Here is a 27,948-nt window from a genome sequence, read left to right as displayed (position 1 = left end):
TAAAAGTCAAAAAAGCCCCCCCCCCCTACATGGATTTCCTGTTGTTAAATAGGCCGGGCGTACTGAGCAGGTGGAGATTCCGTGAGAGGCAGCTTAATCGGCATTGCTATACTTAAACCCCGTTCATACACCTTCCTCTGCGCATGCGCGAAGGACGTCTTAGCACTGGTCACTTCAGTGGCAATTTCTATTGGTCTGTTCCTGTGTCCATCACATGGTAGGGGGCTCGACCGTCTGCACCAATTCCGTTGCCTGCCTCTCACGGAATCTCCACCTGCTCAGTACGTCTGGCCTATTTAACAGGAAATCCACGGCGTTCTGTCATTAGCCCCTGTACCCCTGAGGACGCTACATATGTAGTGAAACATGTCGGGGGGGGGGGGGTTAATTTTAATTACATGCTTTGTTGCTTGATCCACCGTTCCTTAACAGTTGGTGTAGCTATAGCGGTCTGCAGCCGCCGGCTACTTATGCACTTTTATTTTAAAGTGTAGCTAAACGTTTGACAAACTTCTGACGTCATAGTGACGTCAGAAGTTTGTATTTGTGGGGGTCCGAGCACGGAGACCCCCACCAATCGCTAGAACAAAGCAGCTGAAGCGTTCGTGTGAGCGCTCAGCTGCTTCGTTTGTTTGGCTTTTTCCGGAAATAAATGTATCGTGTACGGACTCAATAGAAAGTCTATGAGTCCGTACTCCAATACATTGGCTTTCCGGAAAAAGCCGAACAGAAACTAAGCTGCTAAGCGCTCACATGAACGCTTTGTTCTAGCGATTGGTGGGGGTCACCGTGCTCGGACCCCCACCAATACAAACTTCTGACATGTCACTATGACATGTCAGAAGTTTGTTGAACATTTAGCTTCACTATAAGTGCTTACTACTACCACACAGATCTATTAAGCATTGCTCTATATAGATCCTACTCTAGCAGCGCGCAGGGTACATTGTAATCAATTTATGTGGTTCGTCTATTTGCTCTCATTGCTTAATAAAGATTTATAATTTAACATGTTTACGGTAGTTGGGAAATAGGTTGTTTTTTTTGCCGGTTGGCATCCAGTTGCTATGTGTTTATAATGTGCCCGCCAACTACCAGGGTCTTTTTTTTCGTATTTGAGTATTACTTTACAGTGTTTGACACAATTTTATTCATGGACACAGTGTATGGTGCGATTATATTCAGGGGCACATTGTATTTGAGTGTGGCACCATGAGAATTTTATCTTCATTTATAGGTGCGGAAATGTTAGAAAAGTGAGCAGTCTAAGAAATCTGAGTGGCAAACTCTGCAGAAATGGGTTGTGGCCAGGAGGCGTCGTCATGGAGGTCTGACCGGATGGAAAAGAAAAGAGAAAAATAACTACTTGAATCTGAGAAGATGTCACCTGTGAGTCACTAAATGTAAAGGTTTATTCTCCCCGTGACTGATCAGCGAGATGATGGGTGTATTGTACTTTTTTGTGAAACAGCAACTCCCAGCATATCCTTATCATTGTTCAGGCTATACTGGGAGCTGTAGTTTTATATCATACAAACTTACATGGCAGGGGTTAAACTGAATTTGCAAATGATCTCTGTACTGAGCTTTATTTGTGCTTGTGCTGTATATATGTACTCTGCTTAGTTCTTGCATTGTATTTATGCACTGAGCTTGGTTCTGGAGCGGTTTGTATGTACTAAACTTGGTTATGGTGCTGTATATATGTACTGAGCTTGGTTCTGGTGCTGTATTTATGTACTGGGCTTGGTTCTGGCACAGTATGTGTGCATTGGCTGGGAGATTTGTTGCGGCCTACTGCGCACGCCGCACTGTCCTCCACCCTTCTAACAGTGCACAGCCTAACAAAATGGGCTGAGCACGCTTAGGATATTGAATGTGCACATATAGGTCTATACATAATGGGGGAGTTTAATATAATGAGTGTGGGTAGGTATGTATGCTTATGTAATTATATACATGGTGTGGCAATCCAGTTAAACATTATGTGCAGGGGATTTCTTTATTTAGAGTCCACTTTAATATAGGCTATATTTGAAATATTGTATTTGTTTTATATGATTAGAATAATTTTAAATTGCGAGATACACCGCGATCCTCCCGCGCATATGTCTTTGTCGGCAAAACAGAGAAACTGTTAAAAATTTGAATCCCACCCCTGATTACAACACAGATATGGATATAGTTGCATTAAATGGATCATGATGTTGCATGTAGCCCTATCACTTCTGGTTTAGAGTGGCCATGCGAATTATCACAGTAATAACTGCATTGTTAGATAATAAATTAATAAAACTAACACCCTGCAAACTAGACATCCATTTACATAGTCAAGTATGAAAACATGTACAATGGGCTTTACATTTGTTTATGAGCATAAAACAGGATATAGCACTTACCTAGAATCTGCATTAAACATAACACACAATCCTGGTCAGCTGCTAGGTCTTCGCCAACTTTCGGATGGACAGATAGGTTAGCCAGAAGACTTACTATTTTAATTATGATATCTTCTACTTCAGTGGGCTGTCTTTGGCCCTTGGGTTTTTCCTTTGCAGAAGGCATAACACTTTGTGCCTTTTTATCAAGGACACAGTAAGTGTGCAATAAACGTAAAAGAGTTTTAATGCTTCCTTCCAGTTCATAAAATTGTTTACGAGCCATATCACTCTTAGCTGTTAGATTCCCAAGTGTGAAAACTATGCGCACAAGAAGGTCCTAAGAATACAGAAATATAATTTTATATATATATATATATATATATATATATATAAATAAAACTAGTTAATGCAGAATTAAGCTTTTGTATTAGTACAAAGAAATTACAATAAAAATGAAACCATATGTACAGGGCTAAGCCACAAAAACTTAAAGGGTTGTCAAGGATAAGAAAACGAAAATGTTCTGCTTATTTTTTTCTACAAACAGTAGCTCTATTCCAGAGTCGTTAAAATTACAGATCATCTATATTTAGGTGAATGGGGCTGTGCAGTACCAGTCACAGCCCATGGACAAGAGTGGCACTGTTTCTAGGGGAAAAACAATCCTGGACTACCCCTTTACAGCAGGGCTTTGAATCTTATTATTAATGTTGGTCTTCATTTTTAGTAGTCAACCCAATCATGTTAGCTTTGATATGTTAGATATACTAGACACAACTCCGATATTGAGCGCCGCATCTGAAGGGTTAAACGTGTGAGATCGATACTGATAATCAATCTCACCCGTTAGAGCAGTGATGACCCCAGCCCTCTGCTACCTCTGGTAGCTGAGAACAGGGAGATTTAACGGCTCCCTGCTCTGTTTACTTATTCCGATGCGGCGACGTAAAAAGGCTACTGCATCGGAATAAAGCCCGTTAGTGGCCGCCGTAAAAACACTATGCGGCGATCACTAATGGGTTAAATATGTATTACAATAGTTTCAGATGTCTTCAGAACAGGAATATTGTTATTAAGTGAGAACTAATAACTTTCTTGGAAGAAGTAAATGAATAGACTATTAGCAAATATGACCTTGATTGGTATGGCAATAAAGCATGTTATAACTGCCTAAATAGCAATTCACACTGCCAACTATTCTCCGATTTCTAGGAAATGTTTGTCTGTCTCCTGCGCTAAAGAAAAATGGCTTTTCCCAGAGGAATATTCCATCTTGCTTGTATTAAATACTGGCAGACATTTCTTTCCATGCTTTCCTTCATGCGGTTGTCGTGAGGACGCTCAGTGGCTGGGTGTGGAATCCTAATGAGAATTAAAACTAACCAAACGAAAAACTTTATTGTAGATATAAACAGATTTTCTGATGTAATATAAAGGGTCTGTATGTAAAAGTAATCTGTCACGTTGAAAATGCAGACAGATCTGCGTGCAGCATGCTATAGAGCAGGAGTAGCGGAGAAGATTAATACATATTTTTGTATTAAAAGATTCAGTATAACTTGTAATTTATTTCTGTAACGGTTTGCTCATTCTGGGCGGTCCTAATCACTGAGTGACAGCTATCTCTGTATTCACACTCATACAGGGGACTGTCAATCACTGTGTAGGACCGTCCACTGCACTCCTAAGCCCAGAATGAGCAAAAGTTTACATAAGTCAATTACAAGTTATACTGAATCTTTTGCTAAAGAAACCATGCATCAACCTACTCATCTACTCCTGCTCTATAACATGCTGCCCGCAGATTGGATTTTCAACGTGACAGGTTCGCTTTCATATGAAGGAACATTGTAAATATTTATAGGAAAATAAAATATGATTGCATCTATACAATCCTTCATATAATAAACAATATGCAGCTTGTGCTAGGATACCACAGCCTACACAATTTTCGGCCTCTTGTCCAATAGCCGCCGCCACCCCCACCCGCACTGATGTAACCTGTTCCTGTTAAGAAACAAACAGGAATATTTCTGAAATAGTAAGAGGCAAGATATTAGGGATCAGGTACCCAATGAGTGTGAACACACTGCCAAAAGTACCAATACCTGGTTTAATAACCACAGTATCACTGCGCTTGATTGGCCAGCAAACTCACCCGACCTAAACCCCCAAGAGAATCTATGGGTTATTGTTAAGAAGATGATGAGACACCAGACCCAACAATGCAGACGAGCTGAAGGCCGCTATCAAAGCAACCTGGGCTTCCATAACACATAAGCAGTGCCACAGGCTGATCGCCTCCATGCCACGCCACATTGATGCAGTAATTCATGCAGATTCGGAACCCCGACCAAGTATGGGGGCATATACTGTATATACTTTTCAGTAGGCCTACATTTCGGTATTAAAAATCATTTTTTAAATTGGGCTTATAGAATATTCTAAATTTTCTGAGACACTAAATTTTGGGTTTTCATTAACTGTTACCACAATCATAAACATTAAAATAAAAAAATGCTGGAAATAGATCACTCTGTGTGTAATGAATCTATATAATATATGAGTTTCACTTTTTGAATTGAATTACTGAAATAAATTAACTTTCTGATATTCTGATTTGTTAAGAAGGACCTGTGTGTGTGTGTGTGTATATATATATATATATATATAAATCCTTTCAAAATACGAGACAGCACACCTTGATAGTGAAAACTACACACACACACACACATATATATATATATATATATATATATATATACACACACACACACTACCGTTCAAAAGTTTAGGGTCACTTAGAAATTTCCTTATTTTTGAAAGAAAAGCACAGTTTTTTTCAATGAAGATAACATTAAATTAATCAGAAATACACTCTATACATTGTTAATGTGCTAAATGACTATTCTAGCTGCAAACGTCTGGTTTTTAATGCAATATCTACACATAGGTGTATAGAGGCCCATTTCCAGCAACCATCACTCCAGTGTTCTAATGGTACATTGTGTTTGCTAACTGTGTTAGAAGGCTAATGGATGATTAGAAAACACTTGAAAACCCTTGTGCAATTATGTTAGCACCGCTGTAAACAGTTTTGCTGTTTAGAGGAGCTATAAAACGGACCTCCCTTTGAGCTAGTTGAGAATCTGGAGCATTACATTTGTGGGTTCGATTAAACTCAAAATGGCTAGAAAAAGAGAGCTTTCATGTGAAACTCGACAGTCTATTCTTGTTCTTAGAAATGAAGGCTATTCCATGCGAGAAATTGCCAAGAAACTGAAGATTTCCTACAACGGTGTGTACTACTCCCTTCAGAGGACAGCACACACAGGCTCTAACCAGAGTAGAAAGAGAAGTGGGAGGCCCCGCTGCACAACTGAGCAACAAGACAAGTACATTAGAGTCTCTAGTTTGAGAAATAGACGCCTCACAGGTCCTCAACTGGCAGCTTCATTAAATAGTACCCGCAAACCGCCAGTGTCAACGTCTACAGTGAAGAGGCGACTCCGGGGCTGGCCTTCAGGGCAGAGTGGCAAAGAAAAAGCCATATCTGAGACTGGCTAATAAAAGGAAAAGATTAATATGGGCAAAAGCACACAGACATTGGACAGAGGAAGATTGGAAAAAAGTGTTATGGACAGACGAATCGAAGTTTGAGGTGTTTGGATCACACAGAAGAACATTTGTGAGACACAGAACTACTGAAAAGATGCTGGAAGAGTGCCTGACGCCATCTGTCAAGCATGGTGGAGGTAATGTGATGGTCTGGGGTTGCTTTGGTGCTGGCAAAGTGGGAGATTTGTACAAGGTAAAAGGGATTTTCAGTAAGGAAGGCTATCACTCCATTTTGCAACGCCATGCCATACCCTGTGGACAGCGCTTGATTGGAGCCAATTTCATCCTACAAACAGGCCAATGACCCAAAGCACACCTCCAAATTATGCAAGAACTATTTAGGGAAGAAGCAGGCAGCTGGTATTCTATCTGTAATGGAGTGGCCAGCGCAGTCACCAGATCTCAACCCCATAGAGCTGTTGTGGGAGCAGCTTGACCGTATGGTACGCAAGAAGTGCCCATCAAGCCAATCCAACTTGTGGGAGGGCCTTCTGGAAGCATGGGGTGGAATTTCTCCCGATTACCTCAGAAAATTAACAGCTAGAATGCCAAAAGGTCTGCAATGCTGTAATTGCTGCAAATGGAGCATTCTTTGACGAAAGCAAAGTTTGAAGGAGAAAATTATTATTTGAAATAAAAATCATTATTTCTAACCTGGTCAATGTCGTGACTATATTTTCTAGTCATTTTGCAACTCATTTGATAAATATAAAAGTGTGAGTTTTCATGGAAAACACAAAATTGGCTGGGTGACCCCAAACTTTTGAACAGTAGTATATATACAATAAACCCTGAGAAATGCGCATTAGGGATAGAGGAAGCCAGATACTTTAGGTATACCATTGGCAGAGGGGTTAATCAAGCCATAGGTTAAAAAAGTTTAGGCAATACAGAACTGGTCTAGACCGCTGACAAATAATAAGGTCAGGGTTTTTCTCTACATCACTGGCTACCATCGTAGATTTGTGCCAAATTTTGCCTCAATTAGAGCCCCAGACTGACTGACTTGACAAATGTGGGAAGTCAGTAAAGGTGACAAGGACCTCAGAGGCCGAGAAGGCTTTACAAAGCCTTCAAAGTCAGTACTCATTACCCCTAATTTTAGTATGGATTTTCTAGTCCAGACGGAAGTTTCGGATGCAGGTTTGGGCACGGTACGGTCACAAGTGGTGAATGGGAGGAAAACTCGCTCATATATTTGAGCAGGAATTAGACTCCTGCTGAAAAAAATTATGTAATAGTTGAGCGTGAAAGCTTGGCTGTCAAGTGAGTATTACCTCCTTATTAGAAAGTTTATATGGTCAGATCATGTCCCCCTGGCATGGATGAACCAAAACAAGGATAAAAACCGCAAGGGTAATTAGGTGGTTTCTGTTGCTACAAAATGTAAATTTTGTTCTGGAACACAGATGGGGAAAATACAGGCTAATGTCAGTGCACGCTCTAAAGTGCATTGCTTGGAGGCTGAAAGTGCCGAACCTCCGGTTTGAAGAAAGGGGGGGGGGGTATGTAAGCCCGCAGAAGAAAAAGTACTGGAGGGGGTGTATATCTCACTCAGTTGGTTAAGATGGGTGAGATAAAGGAATCCAGTAAAGCTTTTGTAAAACGTGTGTACTGGGACTTAATTACTATAGAATGCCAGGTAGGATTGGTAGTGGGACCTGTCATTCCGCTCCCCACGCTAGTAAAGGCTTTACCACTAGCCCAGGTGAATCTACTGGGCTCCTTACCGAGCCATAAAAGTTCTACAGTTAGTGCAGAGAGGGTCAGAGCCGGGGAATCCACACAGGGATAGTGTGGAAAGCCTGATCCAAGGAACACTGTATTCATGGTGTACCATAGGTGAAGAAACCTGATGTTTAGTTAGTACCCAGATGGGCAAGGTGTTAGTCTTATTTATATGCGTACGTATCGAAGAAACATGCACATGAATGCGAGGACCCAAGCAGAACATTGGCCAGAGCATCACACTGTCTCCGCCAGCTTGCCTTCTTCCCATAGTGCATCATGGTGCCATCTTTTCCCCAGGTAAGCGATGCTCACGTATCCAGCCAACCTCATGATTTAAAAGCAAATGTGAGTCATCAGACCAGCTCATGTGCCCATTGTAGGTGCTTTTAACAGTGAAAATAGGTTAGCATGAGCACTCTCACCTGTCTGCGGCTACACAGTCCCAAACGCATCAAGTTGCAATGCACTGTGTGTTCATACTTTCTATCATAGCCAGCATGAACTCTTTCTGCAATTTGTGGTACAGTAGCTCTCCTGTGGGATCAGACAAGATGGGCTAGCCTTTGCTCTCCATGTGCGTCAATGAGCCTCAGACACCCATGACCCAGTCGCTGGTTCATCAGTTGCCCTTCCTTGGACTTTTGGTAGGTACTGGGAACATCCCACAAGACCTGCTGTTTTGGAGATGTTTTGACCCAGTCATCCAGCCATCACAATTTGTCCCTTGTCAAAGTTGCTCAGATCCTTATACTTGCTCAATTTTCCTGCTTCCAACACATCAACTTTAAGAACTGACAGTTCACTTGCTGCCTGATATATTCCACCCCTTGACAGGTGACATTGTAACGAGAGAAGAAATGTTATTCACTTTACCTGTCAGTGGCTGATCGGTGTGTGCATATAAGATGGGGCAAACATGCTAATATATCTAACTAATGTTGAGGAGATATTGATAAAGATATTACATATATGTATATACAAAGAGAAAAATATAGGGTAGTACATTGCTGACTCTATTCAGTGTTACAGTAACATTCTGAATCCCCTTTTTACTATGTGTAATAGGACTACAGAAAGAGAACTATATTCACAAACCAGAAACTATTTCACTCCTCAGCTCATATTAATAACGTAATATGAGGTTTACACACAATATACATTTAGAATGGAAACAAAACAAACAAACCTGTTTATTTGGATGTTTGTTTAGTGTGGACAAGAATATGGGGTAACAGTTGGAGCAATCTGCCAAAGCCATTGAACAATCGTGGTAGAGAGAGAGTTTGCTAAAAAAAAAAAAAAACAACAACAAAGAAAAACAGTTTTTTTTGTATATACAATGCTATAAGGCATAGTCATTTTCATTGTTCTGTTCAACATGTCCAGTCATTTAAAAAGACTATAATCTACTGAAACGGCATGCCCTTACAATAATGTAATTTCAAAGACAAAAGTAATGTCTGAATGTAACCACTTTATTGCATATTATGTAAAATAATAAAAACAATGAGAAACTGGTTATTAAAAATGTGCTAGAAAGTAAAGTATGACGCAATGAAAGAAAAAAACATCGGAGTATGACTTAGGAAGCTGCAGTTGTTTAATGGGTAATGACAATACAATAACATTAGTTCTCGATGGCAAGCAAAAGTCTAATCTCAATATGAATCATTCTATGATCACCTATAAGCCATGAATTACCACAGTTCTGTACATTATGACTCACTCTCCATATTGCAAGTCACATGCAAATATTAATATGAAGATTTTACTTTTTTTTTAATTAACTAGAGGCAGGAGATTAATGTTGGGTCATCTACTTTTAGAGAATCCCATGGCTGGTGCTAACATGGTCAGGCGGTGACAGGCCAATCTGGGTGAATGCATATTATATTGTGAATATTATTCTAAGTAATAATAAAACGAATGATAAATACCTTAGTATTCGTGAAACATTGGTGCATATATCTTTATCATGTATGTAATGCTCCAAGAGAACACACAACTCCATTAAAGCATTAGTTGCGAGAAACTTTGGACGTGACTTGGAAAGATCAGCAAGGTTCCTTAGTGTTGCGGTCAGCTGAGTGAAAGTTAAAAAAAACAACAACATTTTGTTTTAACTGTAACATTGACTTTGTTATTTATGCAACTGGAATATATTGGCATGAATGTAACTGGCGAGGGAACAGTATATCATAAAAAAAAGGCACAAGATTAAAAATTAATATGACTGCTGAGCAACCATAGCTACTGAAGATGAAAAACGACTAATGTGAATGTAGCCCTAGCTTAGTGCTACGTTAGGACAACTTCTGTTTCCTTTTTCATTACAGCTGGTACTAGCCCCCGTGACCGGGCCAAATAAAGAACACAATGCCACTGACCCCCATAAAATTAAAAGGGAAAAAATTTCTGCCTGCATCTAAGGGATTTATACAGCTAGTAATGAATTCAATGGGATCTCTATAAATCTGTATGTAATGTGCTCCCCTAGTGGTGTATGCAAGCAGCCAGAATTTTATCATGTAACTACAGTATATGACTATGCAAGCAGGGCATGTGTAGTTCTGTATTATACAAAAATGTAACTTTGTCCCCTATGAAGTTATATTATTATATTGGACCTATTGAGTGTAAATAAATTCAATTATAAGTACACAACCCCTTTACTGCCCTAGACCTCTACAAATAATGGCATTACCCTAAACAGCAGGAATCTCCCACTGGTTTATCATCAGGGAAAATATGCCTGTTTTCTCGCATTCCTACTTTGAAAAAATGGCGTTGACACAAACGTTATATTTATTAACCCCTTAATGAGCAGGTCTGAAAAGGCCTTAACGACCAGTTAATTTTTAAAAAAAAGGTTTTGCCTCTCTGCTTTTCAACAGCCGTAAGTTTTGAATTTGTTTCATTGACGTGGCTGTAAGGCCTTGTCTTATGTGAGAGAAATTGTATATTTTTCTTGCGCAGTTGGGGGATACAAACAAATTACTGTCTAATTCATGGAATTTATTTTTGCGGTGTAAATATAGAAAAAAGCGGTTGTTAAATTAATTCTTCTGGTTATTACGGTCATGGAGATACCCGATATGTGTAGTTTTTTGTTTTTTTATGTAATGTATCGGCAATAAAATATATTTTATACAAAGTAATTACTTTTTGTGGACATTTCTTTTTTTTGTTAATTTTTTTTTAAAATCCCATGAAGGGACAATTTTTTAATCACTATTTTTTACTTATAATGTATTAGCATACTCCTGTATGCTAATAAATTAAACTGTCACTTTGACAGAGGCTGCTGTTAGGGCAACACATAGTGTGAACGAACAGCAGGCTTACTGAGCAGACAGCCCCGGGGTCCTTTCTATGTCCCTAGGGCTGATTGCAGAGCATTCCCCAGTCTCCAATCGTTCCCTTTGATCATGCAGCAGTTACAGACCATGGCAATCAAAGATTAAACGGTTTGGATCTGAGGTTCCTACGATCCCAGACATATTTAGGAGGCTGCTCTAAGTACAGGAGTAGTTAATGATACAGTGAGGGATCATTCTCTAAGCAGGAGCTGTTACTCATTAGCCTTTTCTACAGTCGCTGTAGACTCTGGTCCGGAACCGCCCGCCGTCAAAAGACGGTGGGCAGCTGTGAAGGGGGTTAAACAGGTAGAGCACTTTTACACGGGCAAATTATCGGGCAAACGAGCATTCACAGAACACTCGTTACCGATCATTGCCATGTGTAAACAGGGCAACTATCAGCCGATAAATGAGCAAACGCTCGTTCATCGGCTGATTGTGTAGTTTTAAATGCCGAAAATATTATCGTTGTCGGCAGCACATCTCCATGTGTAAACAGGGAAACGTGCTGCCGACATGATAATAATGTATGAGGACGAGCGATCGTAGTAACGATACTAGCACTTTGTGAAAGGGGCAAACGATTGCCGATCAACGAGCGGTTTCGTTGATCGGCGCTCGTATACATGGCCCACATCGGGCTGTGTAAGACCACCTTAATTGTACTTTCAGAAAACGTTTGCAATATCAGAAGTTTTAATCTCTGGGTGTCTGGTTGCGGAGTCCCCACCATCGCTGGAAAAAAAGCGACAGATTGTGCTAAGCTGAGCGGCCTGCTGTGATCGGTGCCCCTCATTTGGCTGAAGATGTTCTATGTGAGCTCTCTTAAGGCTGATGAGGAGAGCCGATAACGCTGAGTGCCCCTTAGTTTCAGAAATAGTGGGGAATGGCATCCAGACCTCTACCAATCAAAACTTCTGATATGTCTCTTGATATAACAAAACTTTTCTGAAACTACAGTTACTCTCTAATCCCTCCCCCACCTGCAATTTTCTGAAATAAAAGTGACGTTTTTGTAAAATAAAGGGGATAACTCGTATCCCAGCCGTTGTAGCGGGTTGTTAGCGTCTGCTGCTGTTGGGCACAGAAGCGGTGTCTGTGCAATCCACTGGACATACTTTTATGTTCTGTTGCAGTAAGAGGTAACAGTATGTCCTTTGCGGGAAGGCGGTTAAAACAGTAACCTCTCTCAGTTTTAACATTTGACAGGTCTAGACCATTATTTTGTGTTAAGCGAAACAAAATTTTAGTGTTTTTGTGCCAAGCACAGTAGTCGTGTGTAAAACTATTTCTTCTGTGGCAGCACATGTTGCTGTGACAGCATATAGCACTACTAAGAGAACATAAGTGGAGGATAATGAAAAGTCAACAACCTAGTTTTGAGTGGTCTTTAAAAGTAAAAGAAATATTATAGTTGATAAACTACCATGAGCAGGTTAATGAGCCATGGTGGCTAATCTTCTGTTTTGCTGCCTCTGGCCATGCCTAAAGTCCCCCTTGAACACAACCTATTGAGATTCATTGTAACTACATAGGTAATAGAGCAGTCATGTGAAATTGCTACTCTTTTCCCTATTCAAGTATGGACATTCCAGAAGAGACAATGTGTAATTAACCCCTTAGTGACCAGCCTATTTTAGGCCTTAATGACCAAGCTATTTTATTCGTTTTTCTATAGTCGCATTCAAAGAGCTATAACTTTTTTATTTTTCCATCTACATAGCTGCATGGGACTTGTTTTTTGAGGGATTAGTTTTACTTTTTAATGGCACCATTTAGGGGTAAATTTTTTTTATTAACTTTTATCAACTTTTTTGGGGGAGAATAGAAAAAAACCCTGAAATTCCGCCATTGTTCTATGCGTTTTAAATTGACGCCGTTCACTGTGTGGCGTAAATAACACTGTGGCGTAGTAACGTTACCTTTATTCTATGGGTCGGTGCGATTACGACGATACCACATATGTATAGTTTTTTTATGTTTTATGACTTTTGCACAATAAAAACACTCTTGAACTAAAATTATTTGTTTTTGAATTGCCGCGTTCCAAGAGGCGTAATTTTTTTATTTTTCAATCTATGTAGAGATTTTTTGGGCTTGTTTTTTGCGGGACGAGACATAGTTTTGATTGGTACTGTTTTGGGGTACATTGGACTTTAACTTTTATGACTTTTTTGTGAGGCAATGAAAAAAAAAATAGCATTTTTGCCATTGTTTTTTGTGTTTTTTTTTTACGGTGTTCACCTTGCGGTTTAAATGACATATTAACTTTGTTTGGGTCATTACGCTGGCGGCGATACCATATATGTGTACTTTTATTTATTTTTTACACTTTTACTAAATAAATTTATGGAAAAAAATGTTTCATTTCACATTACTTACTTATTTTTTTAGTCCCACTAGGGAACTTTACTATGCGATCTTTAGATCGCTGCTATAATGCTTTGGTATACTTCGTATACCAGAGCATTATTGCCTGTCAGTGTAAATCTGACAGGTAATCTATTAGGATGTGCCTCCGATACATCCTAATAGGCATATGCCTAGGGCAGACCTAAAGGCTTTTTTCAGGCCCCCGGCTGCCATGGCACCCCATTGGAGGCCCACGATTGTATTTGCAGCCGCCCTCTGTAAACAAGTTAAATGCTGCGGTCGCTATCGACCACAGCATTTAACGGGTTAAACGGCCACGATCGAAGTAAACTTCGATCGCGGTCGTTGGAGCAGGAGTCTGGCTGTCATCAGATTGAGCCCCGGCTCCAGCCTGAACGGAACACCCGTGCAGGGCTTAGACTGGGAAGCCGTGAAAGGGCGACGGCCTAGCCTAAGGCCCCTTAGTGACCGTCATGAAAAGGCGTATTGGTGGTCACTAAGGGGTTAAAGGAACACTCTAGGCATACCTGATGAAGTGTGTTATGCCTAAATCAGGGCCTGACGGGGTGTTGTATGACAGAGTTGCTCTTTGAATTCCTGTCATTCACCAACCCCTCAGGCATTGTTTTAAGGTCTCATTCACTTTTGCATAAAGCAAGAGGTGGCAATAGTCAAGAACCTCTTTTATATTTCTGAACTAGAAAATCTCCAAAATCCTTTGTTTGTAGCCACTCTCCATGGGTTCTCCATCATTTGTACCACAAGAAGAACAAAGAGAAAAAAAAACAACACAACCATTTCCTAGGTTCCTATACACACAAACCTTAGCAGGCTAATATTGAGATCAGCAACCAAGGTTATAATTGTTATGAGTAAACAGACCTGAACTAGCAGATGGCTCATATTCGAAGAAGTATTTTCTGGAACAGTGTTAAATCGGATAATCTTCATTAACTCTATTAGTACTTCTACAGCTTCCTTATTGAGTAGTTCATTTAGAAGCACTGTATTACCAGACAGGAATTTGATAGTCCCCAAACAATACAAGAAAGCCTCACTGTTAGCTTGTGCATCCTCATTTTGCAGGACCTCAAGCAGCACACCTGCAAGAAACATTGGCAAGTCAGTATCAAAGTAAAGACTGTAGGAAGCGAATATAAAGCAAGGTACAGTTGTAAGAAAAAGTGAACTCTTTGGAATTACCAGTTTTTCTGCATTGATTTCTAATATAATGTGGTCTGATTGTTATCGAAGCCAGAATTATAGACAAACACAACGTAACTACACTGCTAACACAAAAAACAGTTGTACTGTTCATGTCTTTTATTCAGCACATTGAGTAAACATCCACAGTGCAGATGGAAAAAGTAAGTAAAACTGGTTAATGAGTTATCCAAGATGTAATTGGCAAAAGGTGTTTCAGTTAAGTAGATGAGATTGGAAGTGTGGGTTTCACAGATGCCTTGCCCGTTTAAGGCACACAAAGCCTGGTTACTGACAAATCTGTTCTCAAGAAAGATTGGTTATTGTGAACTGTGTCTCGAAGCAAACAACGTTCTAAAGACCTTAGTTCTAAAGACGCATAAAACTGGAAAAGGCTACAAAAAGCATTGCTAAAGACCTGGGTAAACATCCATCCAGAGTTAGAAAAATTGTCTTCAAATGGGGAATGTTTAGGACTGTAGCTACTTTCCCTAGAAGTAGGTGTTAAAATCACTCCAAGAGCAAAACCAGCAATCCTGAAAGAGGTGAGGAAGAATCCAATGTGAACAGCAAAATACCTACTGAAGACTACAAACGGCAAAAACCCATTTTCACGTGTCCACTATTAGGTAAACACTAAACAAGAAAGGCGTTCACAAAAAGGACACAACGAAAAAAGCAGCTGCTGTCCAAAAAAACCTATTTAAGTCCGTCACAAGTTTGCCCAACACCATATGAAAGCTCCACAATACTTTTGGGAAAATGTTCTATGGACAGATGAGATAAAAGTAGAACATTTAGCACAAATTTACACTGCTATGTTTGATGGAAAAAGAACACTGCACACCAAAAACTCATCCCAAGTATTAAGCATGGTGGAGGGGAGCATTATGAGTTGGGGCTGCTTTGCCCCCTCAGGGCAGGACACCTTGCAATCATCGAGTGTACAATGAATTCAAAGGGGTGTCAAAACATTTTACAAAATAATATTCCCGCTCCTTGACGTACTATTACGTCATGGCAGCTGTATCGTTCGCGCTCCATGCCGTAATAGTACGTCTCGGGAGTAACGGCCGTTTCGGCCGTCCTCCCGACACATACAGGAGCTGTGACGCTGCTGTCTTGTTCAGCAGCTGTCACAGCTCCTACAGCGGGGACCGATCGCTGTGTCCCCGCTGATTAACCCCTTAAAAGCCGCGTTCTATAGAGATCGCGGCTTTTTAGGGGTTAAGCTGCCATCGCCGGCCTGCTACGCGATAGCGGCCGGCGATGGTGACTATGGCAACCGGACACCAAACAATGGCGTCCGGCTATGCCATAGACGGAAGCCTAGTGGGTCCTGACAACGTCAGGACCCACTATGCTTGCTGTCAGTGAGTAGCTGACAGTTCTAATACACTGCACTACGCATGTAGTGCAGTGTATTAGAATAGCGATCAGGGCCTCCTGCCCTCATGTCCCCTAGTGGGACAAAGTAATAAAGTAAAAAAAAAGTTAAAAAAAGATGTGTAAAAATAAGAAAATAAAAGTTTTAAAAGTAATAAAAGTAAAAGTCCCACTTTTTCCCTTATCAGGCCTTTATTATTAATAAAAATATATAAACAAACAAATAAACTATACATAATTGGTATCGCCGCGTCCGTAACGGCCTGAACTACAAAATTATTTTGTTATTTATCCCGCACGGTGAACGCCGTAAAAAAAAATATTAATAAACCGTACCACAATCACAATTGTTTGGTCACTTCACCTCCCAAAAAATGGAATAAAAAGAGATCAAAAAGTCGCATGTACCTAAAAATGGTACTGATGGAAAATACAGTTCGTTACGCAAAAAATAAGTCCTCGCACGGCTTTATTGATTGAAAAATAAAAACGTTATGGCTCTTAGAATAAGGTAACACAAAAAGTGAATGATTGTTTACAAAACGTATTTTATTGTGCAAACGCCATAAGACATAAAAAAAAACTATAAACATCTGGTATCGCCGTGATCGTATCGCCCCGCAGAATAAAGTTAATATATCATTTATAGCGCACGGTGAACGCTGTAAAAAAAAAAGTATACAAAAACAATAGTAGAATTGCTGTTTATTAGTCACCACGCCACCTAAAAATGGAATAAAAACTGATCAAAAAGCCGCATGCACCCCATGAAAACTACAATGGATTCCTCAAGGGGTCTAGTTTCCAAATTGGGGTCACTTTTGGGGGGTTTCCAATGTTTTGGCACCACAAGACCTCTTCAAACCGGACATGGTGCCTAATAAAAAAGAGGGCTCAAAATCCGCTAGGTGCTCCTTTGCTTCGGAGGCCGGTGCTTCAGTCCATTACCGCCCGAGGGCCACATGTGGGATATTTCTCTAAACTGCAGAATCTGGGCAATAAGTATTGAGTTGCGTTTCTCTGATAAATCCTTTTGTGTTATAAAAAAAATGGTATAAAAAGAGTAAATGTCACCTCTACTTTGCTCTAAATTTCTGTGAAACACCTAAAGGGTTCATAAACTTTCTAAATGCTGTTGTGAATACTTTGAGGGGTCTAGTTTCTAAAATGGGGTGTTTGATAGGGGTTTCTAATATATGGGCCCCTCAAAGCAACTTCAGAAATGAACTGGAACCTAAAAAAATAAATAAATGAGGCAATACTTCGCTTCTTACATTATACTGATAATGAGCCGTGCCCACTCCGAGATGACCCCAGTTTTGACCGTTTGTATAAACGGAGACCCCTATTAGACCGTTCCAGTGCCCGGTTTTCCCAAGCATACACCCCCGAGAAGTGTTTTTCTATTGATGAGTCCCTGGTACATTTTAAAGGGAGGGTTCAATTCCGCCAGTACCTGCCAGGTAAGAGGGCAAGGTATGGCGTGAAGATGTATAAGCTGCGAGAGTGCATCAGGGTATACCTACAGATTTAGGATATATGAAGGAAAGGCCACCCCCAAACCAGACTGCATCCTGGACTACAATAGGTACATGGGAGGGATGGACTTGTCAAATCAAGTCCTGAAGCCCTACAGCGCCATGCGGTGAGGTATAAGAAGCTGGCCGGGCACATCATACAGATGGCATTGTACAATGCGTATGTGCTACGTCGATGTGCAGGCCAGAGGGGAACTTTCCTGGAATTTCAAGATCTAATCTTTAGGGACCAGGAAGGGGGGGCGCATCGTACCAGGGCAACACTTTCCAGGAGAAGGTCCCCAAACCGGTGGAAAGGGAAAGAGTCAAAAGAGGTGCAGAGTCTGCTATAAGAGGGGGATAAGGAAGAACACAATATACCAATGTGACACGTGTCCCGAAAAACCAGGGCTCTGTATAAAAGATTGTTTTAAAATGTATCATACATCCCTTGATTTTCAATTTACCCTGATGCACTCCGCACAGCTTACCCCCCTCATCTTTCCCTTCTGAGCCCTGCCGTATGCCCAGGCAGCTGATAACAGCCACATGTAGGGTATTGTCGTACCCAGGAGAACCCACATTACAATTTAAGGGGTGTATATCTCCGGTGGCGCATGCTGGGCACACTATATTGGACACTGAAATGGCATATACATATATAAAATTGCAAATCTCACACTGCACCATCTGCTGCGCATTATCTTTTACACAGTACCTGTGGGGTCAAAATGCTCACTACACCTCTAGATGAATGTCTTAAGGGGTGTAGTTTTTAAAATGGGGTCACTTCTCGGGGGTTTCAACTGTACTGGTACCTCAGGGGCTTCTGCACACATGACTTAGCACCAGAAAAGCTCCAGTAGGCCAAATGGTGGTCCTTTCCTTCTGAACCCCCCCCCTATCCCCAAAGGGCAGTTTATCACCACAAATGGGGTATTGCCGCACTAAGGACAAATTGGGCAACAAAATGGGGTATGTTGTTCCTTGTGAAAATAAGAAATTTTGATCAAAAATGACATCTTATTGGAAAAAATATCATTTTTTTCATTTCACAGCCCAATTCAAATAGGTGCTGTGAAAAAACTGTGCGGTCAAAATGATAACAAAAACCATAAATGAATTCCTTGAGGGGTGTAGTTTCCAAAATGGGGTCACTTCTGGTGGGTTTCCATTGCTTTGATACCTCTGGGGCTCTGCAAATGCAACATGGCACCCGAAAACCAATCCAGCAAAATCTGGACTCCAACAAACACATAGCGCTCCTTTCCGTCTGAGCCCTCCCATGGGCCCAAACGGCAGTTTATCACCACAAATGGGGTATTGCCGCACTAAGGACAAATTGGGCAACAAAATGGGGTATGTTGTTCCCTGTGAAAATAAGAAATTTTGATCAAAAATGACATCTTATTGGAAAAAATATAATTTTTTTCATTTCACAGCCCAATTCAAATAGGTGCTGTGAAAAACCTGTGCGGTCAAAATGATAACAAAAACCATAAATGAATTCCTTGAGGGGTGTAGTTTCCAAAATGGGGTCACTTCTGGTGGGTTTCCATTGCTTTGATACCTCTGGGGCTCTGCAAATGCGACATGGCACCCGAAAACCAATCCAGCAAAATCTGGACTCCAACAAACACATAGCGCTCCTTTCCTTCTGAGCCCTCCCATGGGCCCAAATGGCAGTTTATCACCACAAATGGGGTATTGCCGCACTAAGGACAAATTGGGCAACAAAATGGGGTATGTTGTTCCCTGTGAAAATAAGAAAATTTGATCAAAAATGACATTTTATTGGAAAAAATATCATTTTTTTCATTTCACAGCCCAATTCAAATAGGTGCTGTGAAAAAACTGTGCGGTCAAAATGATAACAAAAACCATAAATGAATTCCTTGAGGGGTGTAATTTCCAAAATGGGGTCACTTCTGGTGGGTTTCCATTGTTTTGATACCTCAACGCCTCTTCAAACCTGGCATGCTGCCTAAAATATATTCTAATAAAAAAGAGGCCTCAAAATGCACTAGGTGCTTCTTTGCTTCTAGGGCTTGTGTTTTAGTCCACGAGCGCAGTAGGGCCACATGTGGGACATTTCTAAAAACTGCAGAATCTGGACAATACATATTTAGTAGTGTTTCTCTGGTAAAACCTTCTCTGTTACTAAAAAAAAATTGAATAAAATTGAAATTCAGCAGAAAAAATGAAATTTGCAAATTTAATTTCCACTTTGCTTTAATTCCTGTGAAATGCCTGAAGGGTTAAAAAACTTTCTATATGCTGTTTTGAATACTTTGAGGGGTCTAGTTTTTAAAATGGGGTGTTTTATGGGGGTTTCTAACACATAGTCCCCTCAAATCCACTTCAGAACTGAACTGGCACCTTCAAAAAAAGGCTTTTGAAATTTTCTTAAGAATATGAGAAATTGCTGTTTATGTTCTAAACCTTGTAACGTCCAAGAAAAATAAAAGAATGTTCAAAAAACGATGCCAATGAAAAGTAGACATATGGGAAATGTGAACTAGTAACTATTTTGGGTGGTATAACCGTCTGTTTTTCAAGCAGATGCATTTAAATTCTGAAAAATGCTATTTTTTGTAAATTTTCTCTAAATTTTGCAATTTTTCACAAATAAAGACTGAATATATCGACCAAATTTTACCACGAACATGAAGCCCAAAGTGTCACGAGAAAACAATCTCAGAATCGCTTGGATAGGTTTAAGCATTCCGACGTTATTACCACATAAAGTGAAATATGTCAGATTTGAAAAATGGGCTCTGAGCCTTAAGGCCCAAACTAGGCTGCGTCCTTAAGGGGTTAAGGGCAGTAGTCCATGACCTCAAGCTGAAGAGATGTTGGGTGATGCAACAAGACAATGACCCTAAGCACGCAATTAAGAATGGTTTTAAAAGGAGAAGATTGAATCCTGACCTTAACCCTATGAAGATGCTGTGGCATGACATGTAGATGACTGTGCATGCAAATACTGATGAACTGAAACATTTGCAGGGAGGAATGGTCCAAAATTCGTCCTCAACGTTAGGCGAGTCTTATTTGCAGCGACAGGAAACGTGTCGTGGTGGCGATTGCTGCTAAAGGGGATCAACATGTTATTAAGTTCAAGGGTTCAATTACTTGAACTGTGGATGGTTACTTGTTGTGCTCAATAAGAAACATGATCAGTACAACTGTGTGTTATTAGTTTAGTTACATTTTGTTTGTCTATACTTGTGACTAAGATAACAAACAGATCTCATTTTATTACTAATCAATGCAGAAATCCCGATAATTCCAAAATACAATTTCACTTACTTTTCCTTGCAACTGTATAGATACAAATTCTTCAATAAAAACATATTTATTTATGCTTTACAATACATACAAATCTGCAATGGTTTGACAGCCATGGCTGATTCAAGTTATCAGATTATTTTTCAATCCATATCTCTTTATAAAAATGCAGATAGGTCAGATATTTATGCTGCCCTGTCTGAGGGCATCATAAAGCAGCGACAGACACGCTGATTTCCGTGTGCTGTCATTTATTCGGTAATGTTAATTAGTTTAGGAGTGTCGCAAGCATGAGTCCAAGTATATATGATTATACTTGAATGTGCGTGAATATATAAATATACTTGGACTCATACCAGTGGCGCTGGCCGAGCGCCACAAGTTCTAAATTTCCTAAAATTCTAAATTTTCTTCATGCTGCCCTGTCTGATCTATCCATTTTAACCCGTTAGTGACCGCCAATACGCCTTTTAACGGCGGCCACTAACGGGCTTTATTCTGATGCATAAGCCTTTTTACGGCACTGCATCAGGATAAAGTAAACAGAGCAGGGAGCCGTCAAATCTCCCTGCTCTCAGCTGCCAGAGGTAGCTGAGGGCTGGGAACTTCCCTGCTCTGCCGTGTGAGATCGATATAAGTATCGATCTCACTCGTTTAACCCCTCAGATGCGGTGCACAATAGCGTGCACCGCATCGGAGTGGTTTTGGAGAGAGGGAGGGAGCTCCCTCTCATCCCACTGACACCCGGCGATAAAATCGCAGAGTGTCTGTCTCCGATGGCAGCCGGGGGCCTAATAAAGGCCCCCAGGTCTGCCTGGAGCGAATGCCTGCTAGATCATGCCGCAGGCATGACCTAGCAGATGCCTGTCCGTTTTAAACGGACAAGCATAATACACTGCAATACGGAAGTATTGCAGTGTATTATAATAGCGATCGGAGAATCGCATATTATAGTCCCCTAGTGGGACTAGTAAAAAAGTAAAAAAAAGTTTAATAAAGTTCATTTTAAAAAAAAATGTGAAAAAAAAATTAAAAACCGACCTTTTCCCCTTACAAAATGCTTTACTATTAAAAAAACAAAATCAAGTAAAAAAGTTACACATATTTGGTATCGCCGCGTCCGTAACGACCCAGACTATAAATCTATTACATTATTTAACCCGCACGGTGAACGCCGTAAAAAATTTAATAAAAAACTATGGAAAAATTGCTGTTTTCTGTGAATCCGGACTTTAAAAAAATTTGATAAAAAGTGATCAAATAGTCGCATCTACTCCAAAATGGTACCAATAAAAACTACAAGTCTTCCCGCAAAAAAAAAGCCCTCATACAACCGCATCGGCGAAAAAATAAAAACGTTACGGCTCTTCAAATATGGAGACACAAAAACAAATAATTTTGAAAAAAAAGCGTTTTTACTGTGTAAAAGTAGTAAAACATACAAAAACTATACAAATTTGGTATCGTTGCAATCGTAACAACCCGCTGAATAAAGTTATTGTGTTATTTATATCACAGGGTAAACGGCGTTGATTTAATACGCGAAAAAGAGTGGCGAAATGTCAGGTTTTTTTCTATTCCCTCCCAAAAAAAAGTTAATAAAAGTTAATCAATAAATAATATGTCCCCCAAAATGGTGCTATTTAAAAATACAACTTGTCCCGCAAAAAACAAGACCTTATACAGCTATGTCGACGCAAAAATAAAAAAGTTATAGCTCTTGGAATGAGACGATGGAAAAACGTAAAAAATGACTTGGTCAATAAGGTTTAAAATAGGCTGGTCATTAAGGGGTTAAAACATATGCATTAAGAGATATGGAATATATTACTTGAAACCGTGAAAGACACGAACGACGATAAGATATCACAATACCTATAGTTGTATTCATTTTAAATACCCAATATGATGTCCAATCATCAGAAACGAAAATCTTTTATATTATTGATCACAAACAAGCTATGGCACGTGCCTGGAGAACGGTCATATCACAAAATGAATATCAATTCTTATGTTCATTTGTTGGGCTGGTTTCAAGCAGTAGAACTGTGTCTGTGGATGCTTTAATCTTACAGTAGTTCTCAAATGGTATATTCATTTGCTTTTAAAACCGGGTAAAAGTTGGCATTGCAGTGCTTTATTAGAGTGTCTGTTAACATATAAAAATCTGATAAAATATATATCATACTATATTAAAAAATCAAAACTGCAATGCTAGCATTTCTGGGGAAAATAGAGAAAAATAAAATAGGAATAAATGATCTCACCCATCATGTTGTCACTTTGGAAGAGGCAATCATTGTTCTCACTTCTGCTTATTTTAAATACAAGCTTGCAGATGTTTAAGAGGTTTTTGCCACTTACTCTCAACTGGGCAGAAAGAAACAAAAAGTTAAACTCACAATTCATAACATCTAACAGAAATGTGTAAATACGTTAAACATAATATTAGCCAATGGCTAATCAGCTTTCAGTGCACGAAATGAGCCTTTACTGCACAGTATGAGACAACTTTACAATGAGTAACACAATCTCTCCAGTCAGATTTCAGACTGATTCCTAAGATCACATTGGTGGCTCAGTGTGTACTACACCTAAAATCAAATATCTTTACACATTTTTTGAAAATGTGCCATTCCTGACTTATCACCCTCCAAAATATCCCATCCCCACTCGGTTTACCTTCCGTTGCTACCCCACACGTCCTCCAGTAATTCTCCCCTCTAGGTGGACCATGCTCAGTTCATCATGCATTACTCCTATGTAGTCACTGTCTCTCTGTCTTCAGCCCACAGGGCGAGCATGCGCAGAGAAGACCTGTGTCTCTCATCCCTGCATTCAGTAAGTTCCCATCGGATCCCCCTACCCACACTTAAAGAGGATCTGTCACTAGTTTATTAATTCCCTATCTCCTAACTAATCTAATAGGTGCTATGATGCTGAAAACTAGTGTGATTTGTTTTCAAAAACATTTATTATTTGCAAAGTTATGAGCATTTTTCTAAATATGCTAATTTGGCTATACTATGGGAGTTTATCCTTTTTTTTCTCTCTGGGCGGTGTAATGTTTTCTGTATGACGCTCACCAATCATCATGCAGCTTCTCCTCTTCCCAGCCCAGCAACACAGCCTGATCATATAGTACACAGCTTCTATTCCCGACTGCATGGGCGTAAATATGAAAGACTGGGCCCCATAGCAAACTTTTGGCTGGTCGCCCCCCTCCCTTCTCCTCCCCTGGGTGCCACACACAGCCCCCCTTGTAGATAGTGCCCCCCTGTAGATTGTGCCATACAGCCCACCCCTGTAGATTCTGCCATACAGCCTCCCACTACCCCCTGGTAGACAGTGCCCCCCACCTCCCCCTTGTTGATAGTACCATACAAACCCCCACCTCCGCCTGGTAAACAGTGCCCCCCAAACAAATAAAACAAAAAAAATTATACTCACCTAGGCCTCGTTCCCACAATGAACTGAGCTGTTCCACTAAGCCGACAGGATCCTTGCATAGGCCGGCGTGATCCAGTGACGTCGTACCTCCCTTCTCTGCCATAATGTTCAACAACATCTGCGTCCTAAGGATGCAGATACTATTGAATGTGGCGTCTCTACCACTGTAGCAGTCATAGCGGCTGCTACCGGCGCCACTGGGCATGGGCCCCCTCATGCCGTGGGCTCTTTAGCAGCTGCTATGGCTACTGCAGCGGTAGTTACGCTACTGCCGGCTGTGTTTTCAACGAAAGATACCTCTGTTTTTTTCACAGCTAGAACTGCCATATGTAAGGTGAGTCTCATATTTCATATGCCACTAGAAGCACTGTTCTAGGTGGTCCACAGTCGGAGATATGGCTATTTGAAATGATCCCCCTTCCCTCCAGCCTCAGTCTCTCACACTGTGTGAAGCAGCTTCATGCTGATAGGACAGCGTCAGAGGCTGTGAGGCAGCTGCACCTCAGGAGAATCGCTGCTGTTGACACCCATTTGTCCAGAATAGCCTAATTTGCATATTTAGAAAAAAGTTCATAACTTTTAAAATAATAAACGTCTTGGGACACAATTTTCACTTGCATTATTAGTGTGACAGTGCCTATTAGATTAGCTAGGAGATTGGGCATTACTAAACTAGTGGCAGATCCTCTTTAACCCTTTCACAGACAAAGTTGATTGTCTTATCAGGGCTTCTATAGTGATAGAGGCATATGTAGATATGTTTTGCAGAGCTCTCTCCCCTCCCCTCCTACTGCTTCTGCTTCTCACAAGCTCAGGGGGCAAACAAAAAGTTAATCTGCTCCTATTAACCCTTTCATGTGCACAGGAAGAGTTGTGCTGGTCTTAGTAGGGCTGAACATTGTATAGTGACAGAGGCACAAGTTGGTGACATGAACAGTACATACTACAAGGTGTGTGTGTGTGTGTGTGTGTGTGTGTGTGTGTGTGTGTGTGTGTGTGTGTGTGTGTGTGTCTAGAGAGGTTTACTTTTATCATTTCTGTCACCCCAGGGGACATATTGCTTTTATTTGTACCCAATCGTGGTGCTTTACTGATGTCTAGTGGTAAATGCATGAATATGGGAGGTGGTAGGTGCCTGGAGCCAGAAGGAGATGTAGTGTGCTTCTGGGAACGGTCGTTTCCCAGTTAGAAATGCTGGTCATGTGGGTAGAGCATCGGGACCGCCCTCTTTGCTCATTGAAGAAAGCTGCTCCAACCAGAGAAACGGAGTAAAAGTACGGTAAATAAAAGGGAAGCACATAGTAATTTTATTTGGGCAAGTGGTATTCTATTTTCTGATGCTAAGAGGGTACTGGGCTTTTGACAAAAACTTTGAATTGTGGGATAACCCCACACTAACAAGCTTCTGTACCCAAAGTTGCTTTTGTAGAACATAGATCGCATTTTAATTATTGAGCACTAGACATGATCTAACTTTGTAATTTGCTTAAACTGGCCATACACTAGAGATTTTGGATAGCCGAAAAGCCAGATTTAGACCATTTCCTGACAACTGTTGGTCTTTTTGGTGACATGAAAAAAGGTTGACAGACGGATATCTGTGGAAAAGTTGGATTTTTTCAGTTTTTTGTCGGGTGCAGTCATGTAAAGTCCTTTGTGGCAGATAGCCGATCAATTGGTGACTTTTGTTTTACCTATGGAGTGGTACTCCAGAATGACAACCTTCACAGATCAACTATGAACAACAAGTAAATCACAAAATGGCCATCTGAAATCTCTAACGTATGGCCTGCTTTACGGTCAGGGGCCACAGGTCCATTTATGAATGAATGTACACAAATACCGCGCCAGCTAGACCTGTAGTTCCCTTAGGCCCCACGTACACGACCGAGCCCGTAATCACGGTCTGTGATTATGGGCATGGCTGGCCGCGGACAGCCACCCGCATTTGCGGGACGTGCGCCCACTCTAAAGTATGAGAGCAGGGTCCGTAAAAAGCAAAAAACAGGACATGTCCTATCTTTTACGGAGCCTTTCTATGGCACAGACACTTTCCCATAAATATATGGGAAGGTATCTGTGGGCAATAGAAGTGAATGGGTCCGTAATAATTACGGATGAATTCTATGGACGTGTGCATGGGGCCTTAGAGATCAGCGGACCCATTTATCCCATACTGTGTTCTCCTCACTATCTCCTTTCAGTTTAAACAGATCTGAAAATAGGGGTCGAGTTGCAGATTCTGTGAGAAAGTAAAAGTTATAACTCAGAGGAAGGAGGGAGCAAGTAAGAATAAAAGATAGGCTCGGTCAGGTAATGCATGTTCATATGAACGTAAACCTAACTTTTTGACAACTCCTGTAGTCCAAGGCAGAGTAGTAGAACTACAACTGTAAATGGAAAAATTCAATGTGAATGTCTACTTGGCATTCATTTTAAAATATAAGGCGGCTAATGCCTTGTTCGCAATTACAACACAGCATGGTAGTGACTGGCATTATCTATATACTATTTGTATGTATTTGCGGTTTAGGCTGGGTTCACACGACCTATTTTCAGGCGTAAACGAGGCGTATTATGCCTCGATTTACGCCTGAAAATACGGCTCCAATACGTCGGCAAACATCTGCCCATTCATTTGAATGGGTTTGCCGACGTACTGTGCCGACGACCTGTAATTTACGCGTCGTCGTTTGACAGCTGTCAAAAGACGACGCGTAAAATTACAGCCTCGTCAAAAGAAGTGCAGGACACTTCTTGGGACGTTTTTGGAGCCGTTTTCTCATAGACTCTATTGAAAACCGCTCCAAAAACGGCCGAAAAAACAGCGCGAAAACGGCCCGAAAACCGCCGCGAAAAACGTGAGTTGCTCAAAAAATGTCTGAAAATCAGGTGCTGTTTTCCCTTGAAACCAGCTCCGTATTTTCAGACGTTTTTGGCTCAGCGTGTGAACATACCCTTAGTCACAAAACTGAACACTAAAAAAAAAAAATTGAACTGCAAGTCACCACTAGGTCCTAGAATATTAACAGATACAAAAAGTGCAGCCTGCTGTGTTACCCTAAAAATCTCAAGGTGAATATGAAACTATTTGGAACTGCAGCATTATTACATTTGTTTTTCTCTACTACAATGTATCTTAACTAATTACTAACAATACATGTATATTTATGGTTTAAGCAGTTTGTATGCTTACCTCTAAAATTAACTTCGCCAGGGTTAGATCAAGTCTATCTGAACCAACATCAACCAACTTGTACAAAGTCTTTAAGATGTGAGATCGCCTCTTGCATCTCTTTCCTAACATGCTGCCGTCATCCAAAGTCTTCCACAACTTGACACACAAACTGCACATGTCTTCAAGATGTCCATCTAACGTGAGAAGAAGAGCATACTCATTAAATGTGGGTAACTGTTGCTAAGAAAAGGAAATAAAACTGTTCAACAAACTAAGATTTTGAAATTTCATTTATATATAATCTGTCAGGCATTAAGATTTAAGAAATGAGGACTCTTAAAAATGGTGTGACTGTCACATGATATGACAACACTGGTGAATGGATAGAAGAGCTCAATGTACACAAGTGCTAAACGGGTGATGGAGATATAGAGGTTGTGCAGATTATGTACCCCTGCATT

The 27,948-nt window shown here is 40.5% G+C and overlaps 1 protein-coding gene across 2 annotated transcripts in view; it reads right to left on the bottom strand.

Moving 5' to 3' along the window:
* Positions 1-27,948, bottom strand: part of ARMC2 (armadillo repeat containing 2) — a 107,119-nt gene that overhangs the window by 7,744 nt on the left and 71,427 nt on the right. For both annotated transcript variants that reach the window (XM_075862249.1, XM_075862250.1), the window contains exons 8-13: positions 27,506-27,681; positions 23,127-23,229; positions 14,345-14,565; positions 9,668-9,813; positions 8,917-9,016; positions 2,400-2,718 (exon numbers count right to left, since the gene is read on the bottom strand). In XM_075862249.1, the coding sequence (XP_075718364.1) occupies positions 2,400-2,718; positions 8,917-9,016; positions 9,668-9,813; positions 14,345-14,565; positions 23,127-23,229; positions 27,506-27,681 (1,065 nt within the window). The remainder of the gene's footprint in view (positions 1-2,399; positions 2,719-8,916; positions 9,017-9,667; positions 9,814-14,344; positions 14,566-23,126; positions 23,230-27,505; positions 27,682-27,948) is intronic.

Source organism: Rhinoderma darwinii, chromosome 4, assembly GCF_050947455.1.
Source record: "Rhinoderma darwinii isolate aRhiDar2 chromosome 4, aRhiDar2.hap1, whole genome shotgun sequence".
In the NCBI taxonomy this organism is placed as follows: domain Eukaryota; kingdom Metazoa; phylum Chordata; class Amphibia; order Anura; family Rhinodermatidae; genus Rhinoderma; species Rhinoderma darwinii.
This window is presented reverse-complemented; position numbering and strand designations above follow the sequence as displayed.